Source organism: Artemia sp. Qi Xiang Cuo, chromosome 13 (assembly GCF_049724085.1).
Source record: "Artemia sp. Qi Xiang Cuo chromosome 13, ASM4972408v1, whole genome shotgun sequence".
In the NCBI taxonomy this organism is placed as follows: Eukaryota; Metazoa; Arthropoda; class Branchiopoda; order Anostraca; family Artemiidae; genus Artemia; species Artemia sp. Qi Xiang Cuo.
The window spans coordinates 71330930-71345952 of record NC_142806.1 but is presented as its reverse complement, the minus strand read 5'-3'; the positions used below and the strand labels follow the sequence as shown (position 1 = coordinate 71345952).

The 15023-nt window shown below is 34.2% G+C and overlaps 1 protein-coding gene across 2 annotated transcripts in view; it reads left to right on the top strand.

Moving 5' to 3' along the window:
* The window catches only part of LOC148945616 (uncharacterized), a 111830-nt gene that overhangs the window by 81594 nt on the left and 15213 nt on the right, over positions 1–15023 (top strand). For both annotated transcript variants that reach the window (XM_089099295.1, XM_089099294.1), the window contains exons 5-7: positions 74–243; positions 10516–10682; positions 14231–14380. In XM_089099295.1, the coding sequence (XP_088955421.1) occupies positions 74–243; positions 10516–10682; positions 14231–14380 (487 nt within the window). The remainder of the gene's footprint in view (positions 1–73; positions 244–10515; positions 10683–14230; positions 14381–15023) is intronic.

The window sequence follows — 15023 nt, the reverse complement described above, 5'->3', positions numbered from 1 at the left end:
CTTAATTATTGTTAGTTCTATAATCTTATGATGACCACAAAAAATGCTCTAAAAAGTCCTCATCAAATTTCAGGATACCAAAGACCAGGCTACTTTCAGCGAAATCCAATAACTCGAGCTTTCAAACCGTCTGACCGATTAGACCCCCAAAAAGATGCCTTTAGACCTCTTCCCCCACCTAGCCGAGGAGATCACAACCCCTATGATGCCAACAGGAGATACATGCCAGCAAATCAACCACAGGTTATATACTTTTTTTTATTTTTTTTTATTTTTTTTTTTTAGAAATCACTTTATTTACATTAATATTTACAGGATTGTCAGGCACTATATCATTTCAACTTAACATCTTCATCTTTAAAAAAAAAAAAAAAGACGAGACACCTCTTGTCCACTCAATTCCCCGACGGGTACCATTAATATTCATTACCAATCCTCATACTGTTTGGCATTACTTGAGGTAAAAAAAAAAAAAAAAAACAAAAAAACAAACACATAAATCGTAATCATAACAACCAACACAATGGCTCCTTAGCAATCTACGGAAATCAAGTGTAACCGTCTGGTCTAGAATCTTACCTGGTAGTCTTTCCCACGTTAACGGAAGCTGGTGTCTGAGCGAGAAGCCAGACCGAGTCGATGGTTTCCTTGGTCGTTGAATCATACTTGTGTTACGAGTGCCATATCGATGACGTTCAGAAACGTGGCAAAAGATATTATGCAGGCAATCCGGTGCTAGATTATTCAAAATATCGAACATTAACTGTGCTCTATAGAGATCAAATAGACCAGGAATCGATACTATGTGTAAACTCTAATACCTATCCCTTATCAAAGAACGAGAATCATTATTAGAAAGAATTTTGATGGGACCATTCTGGAGAGCACGTATCTGCCTAAGATTTGCAATGAATGTGAACGACCACACTGAACAACAGTAAAGTAAAAAGGGGTGCACCAAGGAAAATGAATAAGACGCAGTATTCTAACAGGAAAGAAATGCTTTAAATTACGCATCATTCCAACATTACGGGCCACTTTAGAAGATACACACTGGATATGTTCTATAAACGAGAGGGTCCCATCCATAATTACTCCCAGGTATTTCACTCTACTTTTCCGAGATATCCGGGACGGACCAGCATTCAGGGTTGTTAACCATGGATAGTAGTTCTTAGATGTCCCATAAATAATCCAGTTAGATTTATTCAAATTGATAGCCAGTTTGTTCGATGACATTCATCGTTCAGCATTATGCAGGTCACCTTCTAACAATCCAACTAACTCTTCCTCCGTAGGAGCAATAATCGCGAGATTTGTGTCATCTGTGAACAATACAAGGACCTTCTTTGGGCCTCTAATATCTGAAGTTAGGTCACTTGTTAGGCCAGACGCTGCTTTGCATAGATCGTTAATATAAACAGCGAACAACAGTGGACCGAGTGGAGATCCTTGGGGAACACCGCACTGGATTGGGTGACGGTTAGAGGTGATGCCTAATATTTCTATAAATATTGACGTATCTGCTAGATAAGATTCAAATAACTTAATCACATTACCACGGACACTACAATTCCTAAGCTTCCCTGACAAAATCTGGTGGTGAACGGTATCGAAAGCTTTCAGTATATCTAAAAATAATGTAGCCACCTTCATATTACAATCTAATCCATCGTTTACCGTTGTCACCATAAACTGAAGAGCATGTTCCGTGGAATAAGCCTTACGAAATCCAAATTGATTACTAAAAAAATGATTATTCTTACATAAAAAAGAATTCAACCTACAATACAGCAACTTTTCCATTATGCGAGAAAGGACCGGCAAAAGGGAAATTGGCCGATAATTGAAATACTCCTGCTTATCACCACCTTTGTGAATAGGTTTTACCTTAGCTATTTTGAAACAAGATCACCAACCCTGAAACAACTATTAACTAGCTCAACAAACTTTGGAAGTAATTCCGGCAACACTTGTTTAATAACTAAGTGACAAGAAATCGGCACCCGATCCCGATAATTTAATTTCTTTTTCAACTTCGGAATCTGTAACTTTACTCAGCCAAAGGGTTATAATACTCTCTGGGGGAATGTAATCTTTGAAAGGTTCACCATCCGGTACATCTCGTTTGGTCATTCTTCTCGATCCAACACCAATATTCACAAAATGTTCCGCCACACTATTCGAAAAATTCCTTGGGTCATCGTATTCAGGTAATACATGCCTTTTCTCTCCAATTATTGACTTAATAATTTTCCATGTTTTTGTACAATCACCTTCGCTTTTCTTAAATGCAGGTTGATAATAATCCCGCTTTGATTTTCTGAGAAGCTTATTCATAACATTATTATACCGTCTATAGAACCCTTCATTAAATGTATTTGGGCTTAGGATTTTCTCTAGATATAAATCGTGCCTTCTATTTATACAATTTAGAAGCTGTTCGTTATCCACGGCTTATTTGGTTCATCTTTTCTCGACTGTTTAAACTTAGAAAAACTTGAATAAAGGAGTGAAGTTAACTGGCCATGCCATTTAGCCATTTGATTACTAGAATCTTCATAGTTATTAAGGTGTGACCAATCCTGTGACGCTAGTTTACATTTAAACTTCCTAATCGAGAAACTTCCTAACAGCGCAATGGTCAGATATATCATGGACAATTACCTTCGGATCATTAAATCCAATATTCATGAAAATGTTGTCGATTAGTGTGCATTACTTTCACCAATTCTTGTAGGGATATTAACACCTGGATATATATCGAAGCAAAGCATGAGATTAAATAAATTTTGACTAGATCTATCATTCGCTAGCATCAAATCTACGTTAAAGTCTCCCATTACCGAAAGGGTACGTTGAAACTGGGACTTTTTCAAGCTGACACTCCATCAGTTCCAAAAAACGAGAATCAGGTGCAGACGGTGGCTTGTACACCAATACAATAAAAAAATGAGTTTCGCCCTGAACTATCTCACATACCATACTCTCCAAAACCATTTCTTCATATACTGAAATATCTCCTCTCACATCAAGGAGGCACACTTGTGCCTCTTTAAAGAGGCGACCCACCAAAATGTTAAGCGATTTCCGGTCCTAGCGGTCGCAGAGAGACGGCGGTGATCGCATTTTGTAGCCTAAGCTCAAACTAAAAAACATGCAAAATTCCACCCCCCCCCCTCCGACTTTATCTTCATGGGGGAAAGTGGGCCGGAAGTTTCAACCCTCCCACCACAACTTCCCGTTAACGTTGTCAGATCGGGCTTAAATTTAGAGGATAAGCTTTACTAGGGCCTGAGAGCTTATCCTCAAAATTTCAGCTCAATCCGATCACTCCTTCCAAAAACCTGTTTTCCAAAAACCAAATATAGCCACTTAATGTTCATCAACATTTTGTTTTTGTTAGCCATCCCTACAGGCCACAGTTGGCAACGGATCCGGGTGAATGAGGACGCATTCGAAGCGGAATTCGACCTGTTAGGGCCTTTTGATATTTTCAGACCGAAAAAATTATCCCCCGAATTTACATTTACGAAAAACCTCGTTTTTTCCCATAAGAGCCCATGTTAGAGGAATGCCGCCAAGAGCTTGCATCGGCATTCGTCTCGGAACTACGTCATTTACTGATGAATGTCAAGAGATTTTAATTGCCTCGCTCTTCACGCTAAAGTTTGACTTTCTCACTACTCTTTTTTTTAAACAATAAAAACTTTAGCGTAAAGAGCGAGGCGTTGAGGAGGGCACAGCCCCTTTCATATACGGAAGCGGGGGTTTGGGGGGTGGCAGCCCCCCAACTGTACCTCCTAATCCCTGTACGTTTGAAGGTTCGAACTTAAGACTCAGCCTCTTTAACTCTTTAGAAAACGTAGTTTTTTTTCAAATAATTTACATTAAGACTCGACCTCACATATGCCGCCAAACCACCATGCTGGTAATTTTTTCAATTTTTCTTAAATAAATTATATCCATTTATATCTAACAATTGTTAAAAAATATTTGTTATGGTGCTTATGTATTATCCAGAACACATTTAAGAAGTTTAGTCTGTTAGATCTGAGAAAAACCGGTTTGTCTGTCTGCAATCTGTTATAATTAGCTTAGTCTTATGTGGAAAACTGTGATTTAGGTATATTTTAATTGAATATTTAGCATATAGAGGTGATTAGGTTAGGAATTTATTATAATGCGTTCTGGGTGGCCTGCTTTCCATAATTCTTTTTTTGTAGTTCTATAATTTTGTTTCTAAAGTCTTATATTTTCATCATATTTTGGTATACTTCATTATAATTTGCCCAACTTAAATTCTTGTGTTCTGGATGATACACAAGCACCTTTGTTATAATTAAAGTGTAGCCATATGTAATTCAAACAAAAAAGTATATCCCTTATATTTTACCTTAAGGGTCACCCCCTCTCGACAAAGAAGGTCTTGATACAAGCAAGCTTAAACAGAAGTACAGCTTAGCTTCCTGGCAACAGCTTACTCATTCCAGGATAAACTTACTAGTTTCATTTTTAATAAAATATTAACTTGTGTAAAATGTAAGCTTTAATGTAAAAATATTAATTGTACAGCCAAAATATAGCACCTCGCGTGCAACTTGGAAGCGCCCCCTCCCCCAAGCGTGATACACTCTTACAGTGTATACCTCTTAGAATCACACATGGTAAACTTCCCTCTAAGCTGGCACACTTCCGCCATGCGTGCCTGGCGCCACCTTATGTGGAAGGCTTTGAAAGTAGACATCCCCTCGTCTGAATGGATTCATTCACACTAGCTGAATAACGGAAAAAAAACAATTGTTTTATGACTGCGAATTTATATTTTGATTTATGGCTGTGAATCTGTCCTAAAAACCCACAAGTACATTTCAAGGACACGTTAGTTGTGGATGATGCAATGGTTTCCGGCCTTTATAAGATGTAACTAGAACAAAACGAAATTATCTGAAAAAATTAATAACATTTTATTAGCGATAGTCCATAGGTAACAGGAGACTAACAATAAAAAATAACGGAATGTAACCCGTACTCTAGGAATATAACAGTTTTTTTCAAGGTAAAAGAAATTAATTATTTGGTAGTATTCTAAGTGAAAAACACTAGTTAAGAGACCCATGTAGACACATGTAGAGACACATGTAGAGCAATCGTCATCAGCAGAAATACAGTATTTCTGATTATGATCTACAATGTAGAACGTTTGTTTGTTAGCCTAGGTAACACTAATTAGGGAGGTAACTTTGTCACTTTTACACGGTTTTAATACGAATTAGAACACTATAAACACACTACTGGCGCCACCAACAGGTCATTGTTACTCAGTACAGTTAAAGTTTAAAGCATCTTTAATTTTAATTGATTAACTTTCAGATTTCAGATTTCAATTTCAATTATATATATATATATATATATATATATATATATATATATATATATTTATATATATATATATATATATATATATATATATATATATATATATATATATATATATATATATATATATATATATATATATATATATATATATATATATATATATATATATATATATATATATATATATATATATATATATATATATATATATATATATATATATATATATATATATATATATATTATTTGGATCTTATATATTTAAACGAGCAATAATTGTATATGTGTCTGTATATTTTTTTTCTTCTGAAAGCTTCACTGTATTTTTTTTTCTAAAAATTGGTATGCCTGTTCATGACTTAGGAAAAAATCGTTTCTCCCTCCCCTTTTCTTAAATCGTCACCTAACTGAAATTAGAGACCCAACAATGAAAAAAACTGTTACCTGAAGGTTTTAAACATTTCGACCTGGATTAATTTTGCATTGTGTTTAATCTCCTATTTGTATCAAATTTGTATACAGTGATTGTTCAACTAATTAGTGATTGTTCAATTGTTCAATTAATAACCTTGCAGGTCAATTTATTTATTTATTTATTTCCCTCAAAAACGAGGAGTATAAAAGATAATTAAATAAATCTTCAAAAATCCAAATAACACACCATCAAACATAGCAACAATTTACAAATTGCCCAAAAGAAAACTTAATCAAATGCAACAAATAGTAATAATGAAATCATGCACTTTTTAAACTATAGAAAAAAAGGAAAAAGATTATGAACATAAAGTATATTTTCAGCTTTACGGTAAAAATTATTTATTTTTACCTTGGCTATTTCCAACGGCTCTTTAATTTTAAATTTTGAAACTAATTCAGTATTACTAAAGGAAATTGGAAAACCAAGTAAAAACTTACAATATTTAAAATAACAAACGCGAATTGCTGAAAAATCAAAAATTTTAAAATCTCGAAGAAGAAGGGAAGGATAAAGAACATGCGGGAGGGCTACTGCATTAAAAAGAGAACCTAGAATTTCACGACGAGAAACACCACGTAGCCGTATTATGGAACCAAACACCTTTCTAATTTTTTCTTGAATATGTAAAATTAGCATCGACTTAGATTCACGAGCTGAAGCAGAATAAGGTAACCCAAGATAAACAACAGCATCAGAAACCGGAAATGATATATTTCTATCGCAAATCAAATCAGCTCGGTCATTAACATTAACGGGAAAATATTGACATTTTTTAATACTAATAGAAAGGCCACGAACATTAAGCAGACTAGAAAGGGAATTAAAAATCTTAATTAGACTAGCTTTAGAACGGCTCAATAGGATAATATCATCAGCATATGCAAGAAAAGACACATCCCGTCCCCAAGAAATAAGGGTTGTAGATAAAGAACGAAGACACTCCGCCAGACATGCGTTAAATATATAAGGAGATAAAACCCCACCCTGTCTCACGCCCCGACCCACGGAAATTGGATTAGAAAGAGAATCAGAAGTATGTGCAAAAATTTTTATCCTAAGCCCCGAATACCAAGATCTAAGAACCTTGAACCTTGCAGAGTAACAGAACAGGTCAGTTGAGCTTTGAGAGTAATCTTAGCAAGGTATTCAACTAAAAATATTGTTATTTTTGGCTGGATTTTTAGAAGATTATGATGTTTTTCCCTTTTATAATCAGGGGCACGAATTCACGAATTGACTTGTCAAAAAATAACCTGAATGTCGAAAATCTAGAAAAATTACCCAAAAAGGATGCTTCTTGTGTGAATCAGGGTAATCAGGGTAATCAGTGAATCAGGGTATGGCCATTTCCACGGAGGAGAATATGCCAGACATCGTTTTTACGTCTAAAATTTACTTCATACTGAAATTACTATAATTAATAATTCTGAAATACTGAAATACTGACACTAATAATTCTTCTATTAATCTGGAGCTGAGGGAGTCGCATAATTCATGAAGATCATTTAGCGTTTAAACTTTATATTGACTATAAAATATTTAGGGCCAGTTACTACAAGGGAGAGATTTGCTAGATAAACAAAACATGCGCACCAATAAACTCTTTTGGCAAAAATAGCTGTAATATTCATGGAAAGAAAAAGTCAAAAGACATGCAAAAAACTTATTCGGCTAGTATTTCAATATGTTTTTATGATTAACTTAAAAGCTCTGCTGGGTAGAGCTAGATGGCACTGATTGCTTTTTCCTCAATGATGAAATTGAGTTTCCCCGCATATCGGTTTATCATACTCTCTGATTTACGGTTTAGTCTTCATATACTTGCACTCTTAATTCACAGAGAAACTCTGACTTTCCTTGAAAAATCAGAGTTCATTGCTGTTACTCTTTCTTTCTTGAAAGCCTCGTTTCTCAACAGAAGAGAAAGATTTTATTTACTGAAAAGACCGTGACTGCATTCCAGAATTTAAATATCATCAATAATTATTGATTATTTGTTATTGTTTTCGTTCCTGAACATCAAAAACAAAAATTATAAACAATTTGTATCACTAAATTTTCTGTTATCCTAAACTGAAGGTAATTACAAACAATTGATATTTAATGGTCAACAAATTTAATTAAATTCGTAATTAAAGAATAATTACATAACAATTGATAGTATTCAAATAATAAATAGTGAAATAAATAAAATAATAATATATAATCAACTCAAGAGTAATTAAATTTTCAAATAAATTAATTAATAAAAATAAATAATGAAGTAATAACTAACGGTTAATTAAACAAATAATTGACGATTCAGTCCTAGAAAATAGCCCTACATGTCTAAAAAATGGCTCATACAGAATTCGAAGCTACAGAGAATGCTAATAATTGTAAAATTGGTATTTTAAATATTCCAGGAATTATTTCTAGTATTTCTGTCATGGCCTTCTTGCTCTGGGATAGTTTGCAAACTAATCAGATACGTGTTTTAGCAGCTTCTTGTTTTTGTTAACAGCCTGTTTATGACGATCTTGGAGCATCAGTTTGCTAGAATAAATCTGGAATGTCTTATAAAATATGTATTGTGTGAGTATTGGGTCGTATAGTAAAAAAAAAATTGCTACAAAATTACTCAGGTCCTGATAATACGAAATTTTGGTCTTGCAGTAAATTCCACTCTACCGTAAATTGCTCTGTTGCAAAATTGCACTCTACTGTAGACAAATTTGTAAACAGACAAAACACGTAATTGATGAGCATAATTGTTGTTTTACATTTACCTTGAGCGATTTTAACAACAGAATAAGTTCATAAATTTATTTTTTGTCTCCTTTATCTTTTCACTACGTTTTTATATTTCCATGGTAAATAATTTTGTAAACAAGGGACGAAGATGTAGATATGCAATGAAACTCGTTTTAAGAAGTAAATTACTGCTTCCAGGGTCGTATCCAGGTTTTTTTTTGCGTGGGGGGGGGGTACAAAGGGATTTTTTCGGGGGGAGGTACAAAAAAACGGTACTTGTCTAGAATCCAGTGTGAAGTTTCCAGTTTTGACGGTACGTGATAAGTGAAGTTTCGTTAATGCTAATGAAATAAAACAAAATAGGAGGAAAATATAAAAGTTTAGAAACAAATTTGGGCTATATATTTGAAAATTAGGGGGGGGGGGGGTAAAGCATAGCATATATTAAATACGTAGCCTAACCTATTGAGCCGGGTTGTTCCTTACTTACAATTCGTTACCACGAACTGTTTGATAATCTTTAGTTTATACAATAATATAATATAGGCTATATATTTGCAAATTAGGGGGGTGGTGGTAAAGTATTTGGACAGTGGTACCTTTTTTGCCCTTTCAACCCCAAAAAAATAAAGTTTAAATGTTTGTCACGGAGTGAGCAACACCTCATTAGCCAGCGGAAACCTGTTTTTCATATGACATCTTTAAAATTGTATATGCGGTCTTTCCTGCGTGTTTACTGGATTCTAGGCAAGTACCAAAAAAACTTTAAACAACGCATCAAAATTTGTTTAAATTTATTTTTGTTACGTTTTGAACGGTTTGGGCACGTTGTGCGGATGAAGGATGACAGATTGCCGAAGATTGTTCTTTTCGGCCAACCATCTAGGGCTAAACGGAAAGCAGGTCGTCCCCGTTTGGGGTGGGAGGACGTCATAAAGAAAGATTTAAAGGAAATCGGAACTTCCTGGGCGGGTGTAAAAAGGGAGGCTTTGAATAGATTGGGGTGGAGGAGGAGTGTGCGTAGCTATGTTGGCCTGAGGTGGCTTGCTGCTGCGGTGAGTTGTTAGCAGTAGTAGTAGTAGTAGTACGTTTTGAACAGCCGAACAAATATTTCTGGGGGGGGGGGGTCCAAGCCCCCTACCCCCCTGGATATGGCCTTGACTGTTTCCCTTCTTTTTAAGAAAATCAACAAATAAATTTTCTTTTTTCATTTCATGGCATCCAGGACATGTTCCCTTTCGGCTATTAACGTAATTTATAGCCTGTTTTATTACTAAATATTTCAATCGCTAAGCTTGCTATTTTATGTGAACAATATATCAATCCCATTAGGATTATAAAACCAGTTATTTTACGTTTATAAAACCACAAAAGTACTAAATTTTTCCATTTGGAGTTTTGCTGTAATTTTTCTCTTACTGTGAAGTTGTTAATGCAAAGCAATGCGATTTTTTTTAGTAAATAAAGGATAGGTTTTATAGCAAGTGTGATTGATTGGTTTTGCAACATCGCAGATTTTGATTTGAAATCCCTAGGTATTTGATTAAATTACGGATTTTATAATTTTATTACAAAAAGGTCGTAACTGTAATGTTATCAGTTTTTTTTCTCATATTCTCTTTCTATATTGAGTTGCTCATAAACTCATGGGCCCCCGTATGGGGAGGGGGGCTCCACCCCCCTGGCTGAATGATACTGCCTTATATTTTATATTTTTGTTTTGCGATTTCTATTATACAACATTGGAAGTTCCGATTAGACCAGGTAAGCCCCCCCCCCCTCCTAAATTTCAGGTTATGGGTGCCCATGCATAAACTATTAAATATAATAATTCAGATGAAAATTAAATATAATTAGTAAATTATTATAAATCATTTCATGATCTAACATTGTATCTTATTAAATAATTACTTTATTTTCAGAGACCACAGTTGACGCCTAATAGCCCGCCTTATAAAAGGTATGACAATGGTCCAATCAGAACAAAGGAAAATGTTGGAAGTCAATCTGAGCAGAGGTTGTCAATCGAGACACAGCGATGTGACACTTTCTGGGAGAACGTATGTCTAGAGGCTGATGTTTACCCAAAGTAAGTCTCATCAACCTCTGTCATTCGAAATTAAATACATTAAAGGGCCAAGGACTTAAGAATAAAAATTGTTTTGCCCGTGGAATTATCTTAGGTTTATTTATTCCTGAAAACTACGTTTTTCTAAGATTTTTCGTTTGGGTGTTTCAAAGTTAGGGATTCGTTATGGCTATATTGTATTTTCGTCAATGTTGCCACATTGAATCGTGAAAACAAATAAGCAAAACTTTTTAGTAAAAATTTGACGACGCTTTCATCCTTAGGAATTGCAGCATTAACAATCCATTGATACCCAAAAACAAAAAAACCTTCAAGGGAAAGCTACATCTTTTTAAGCGGTTTGATGTCATATTATTTTTGCTTGTTTTTTTTCTTATTTTTCACCCATGTTCTTTTTTTCTAATGGGGCACCCAGTATTACAAAGACTGCATATCTGTATTCGTAAGTATTTTTCATCAAGAATGAAATTCCGATTTTTTCCTGTTTTCTTTTTTAATATATTCATATTTGTATAAGTTTCCACTTAACTCCAACAATCATATTTAATTTTGACTGTACTTAGTATTTAAAGATCTTTCAATCGACACTAGTTCTTAACAGCAATTTGTTCAAATGAACAGTAACCTAAATTCTAAGACAAGAGTGTTGATTTTGAAGCAATCGGGGAAATATATTATTCGCCCTAAAGCTTTAACGATTATATCCTAACACATAAACAAAGACCTGGTATAATATTTCAATCCGTAATCGTCTCTTAATCTAAAAATTTATCAATTTCATTTTCAACTGTCAGATTTTTCATTTTCACGCTCAAAATTCAAGGGGTTATTTTCTTAAAAGTCTGTTTTAGTGCACAGAAATTCACCAACAAGTGTGTTGGTGACAATTTCTTGTCACAATTGGTTGAAGACTGCGGAAACATGCCTTAAGCATTAGAAAAAAGTTACAAGCCATAGCAGTTCAAAATAACTAGTTTAGAATAAAAATAACACTTTTCTCTGGCTTTATCAATCAATAAAATAAGGTTTATAATACATGTTATGCATTAACCGCAAAACCTAGAGAAGTTTCGATTTTTGTGTTTATGTTTGATTTTTGTTTTAGTATTTTGACACAAAAGACAGCGTGTTTTGATGGCTGACCTGTTTTCCTTCTTAAAATTGACAATTTTCTTTTTTATGATCTTAAGTTAGAAATTTATATTTTACAGTATTTTATTTGATACTTCCAAAAACACAGATTTTTCTACTTTCTGAAATGATGTTAATAGCGTTTAATTACAACGATTACTGACAACTCATCGTACCACCAGGCCGTAGAAGATCAGTGAATTGCGCAAGCTCCTACTTCGCTCACCTCTGTTCAGAGCTTCAATCTTTAATCCTCTTATGAAGTTCCCACTGCCTTAAACACTATACGCAGGACTGCCCAGAATTATTAACCGGCCAAAACTCGTGACATGAGAACGGGGACTCCCAGTTTTTATCATGTTTTTTGTTTATATGCAAGCATAGATTATCAGGGAAAAACATGAAACCCTACTTTCTGCCGGATTTTCAAAAAATTGGATCGCTTTGAAAACCCCTGATCGTATTCGATCCCTAACCTAGAATAAATAGTACTTCTGTTCGAAGAGTTTTGATTTCGACGGAAGTGACATTTATTAAACCATTGTAGAAAGAGGTTCCAACCCACAGGTGTATCAGATGGAACTTATGTATCATAACAGGACACAGGAGGGGGGGGGGGAGATTGAAAATAGTGACACTGATATTTTCTTACATGTTAAGAATTCCAAAAAACTAGCACTTTACCGAAAGCTGACCTTGCTTGGTTTTTCTAGAGAATGCAAACTGCAAACTAAAAATTACTGATACCATGGCTGGTGAAAGACCATTGAGAGCCTTCTAAATTAGTGTTCTGTTTCTGCTTGCTAGTTAAGGACTCTCCTACTCCTAAGAGAATATCCCGCTTTTTTTGGTGGGTTTTGTGTTTTAAGAAAAGAGCAAGTTTTTCAGAATTCTGAGAATATATATATTACAAACCAGTTTATTTGAGCTTGTTTTGCAGATATACGTTCCATAAACTGCAAAGTAATAATTTTTGTTCCCATTTAAATTTCAACTTCACTCTTTAATTCTATTACATTTTTTTTTTTTTTTTAATTGATGTCATACAAAGATAGAACTTCCTTTTACAACAGCTAAATCAAATGCTTACTCTAAATTTATGAAACTCAGGGCTAAATGATGTAATTATTCAGAAACTTCGCAGTTATGATATAAAATGTTTGAAACTAAAAAAGGAAGCGAGACTTGGCTTGGTTATTTCAGGCAATCCATCATTGCGGTCGGAACACTACATAATTGTTTCATGAACATTTAACGGGAAAAGAGACCCTTTTACCAGCGTATCTTAACTCACCACTTAGTCCAAATTTGATTTGATGTTAGCATCCTGTCTCTGGGTTCTCCAGACACCTTAACAGTACAAGTTGCAACACATGATTTCAATAGCATATGTTTAATTCAAGATGTTTAAGTTTAAGTATCCATCAATGGAATTTTTCCTCTTCTTAAAAAAAAAGAATTAAAAAGAATCAGGGTTAATTATTTTAAATTTTTTAAATTTTTGTTGTTTCTTCCTCCTTGGACAAAAAACAGGGTTCTTATTAAAAAAATTTTTTGTTTCTGACATTACCGTAAAATAAGAAACACAAAAAGCTTTCAAATACCGCTTGTATCCGTATTTCTCCGCACCACCGCCTTATCAGATCTTTTCAGTCGTAAGTTGCTTTTCTTTTTTGTTTGTTTCAGTCTTAAGTCTTGAGCCTTTCAACCGTCATAGCCACCTTTTTTCGTAAATTGTCTCATGTTCTTGTGTTTCTGTGCCTTAAATGTTTTTTGTTTTCTTTGTTTACTCTGCTCTTTACACTTTTTCAAGTTCTCATGTATGCAGTGTATTTTTTTTCTTTTTTTTTATGCTCCACAAGTGTCATCTTTGTATATGATATGGGTTAAAAATAAATTATTATTATTATTATTATGGTTTTGATACAAAAGTATGAACGAAACTAATGTCGTTCATTAAAGAGGAAAAAAATACTATGGTGTATATATGAAAATACGTATAACTTCAGGCTTTTATGGGGAAGGGGAGGGGGGACGCACTTCAGTGTGAACTTGCTCCCAAAATGACAAGATTTGCATTGAAGGATTTTGCCTTATTTATTAGATAGTCTCCCGTCTTTTTTTTCTTTAAAATCGGCCCCCCTCCACTGCATACGCGCCTGTGTGATCACAGCTTGTTTATGAGGTTTCAAAGTTCCAGATTCAGTTCAATATATAAATATCATGAATGACAAATTTAGACATGTCACATTAAAGGATTCTGTGGTATTTTGAATTCTTTGCGTTTATCAGCACGGAAACAGTCATGAGTGTTTCATTTTAAAATAACCTTTGCTACGCTACTAATGACTGTTTTGTTTATTAGTTAAGTTTTTCAATTTGTGACCAAAATTTATTGTAAATCGTCATTTTTTCAGGGATCTCATTAGAAATGTTTTTGCAAAAAACAAGATGACAGCAGACATACTATTGGCAGATGTTAAACAACAAAGTGCTGATAACCTTGTTGAAGGCGTTTCTGAAGAAGAAGAAAAGAAGTATTCTTACAGTCATTACTATGGAACAAGGTAAGTTACAAATGACAAAGACAACTTTTGACAAAACAACATGACAATGACAATGACAAAACAACTAAGTGCTGATAACCTTGTTGAAGGCGTTTCTGAAGATGAAGAAAAGAAGTATTCTTACAGTCATTACTATGGAACAAGGTAAGTTACAAATGACAAAGACAACTTTTGACAAAACAACATGACAATGACAATGACAAAACAACAAAGTGCTGATAACCTTGTTGAAGGCGTTTCTGAAGATGAAGAAAAGAAGTATTCTTACAGTCATTACTATGGAACAAGGTAAGTTACAAATGACAAAGACAACTTTTGACAAAACAACATGACAATGACAATGACAAAACAACAAAGTGCTGATAACCTTGTTGAAGGCGTTTCTGAAGAAGAAGAAAAGAAGTATTCTTACAGTCATTACTATGGAACAAGGTAAGTTACAAATGACAAAGACAACTTTTGACAAAACAACATGACAATGACAATGACAAAACAACAAAGTGCTGATAACCTTGTTGAAGGCGTTTCTGAAGATGAAGAAAAGAAGTATTCTTACAGTCATTACTATGGAACAAGGTCAGTTACAAATGACAAAGACAGCTTCAACGGAGTACAAGATATTGAAATGTCACCACGCCTCTAA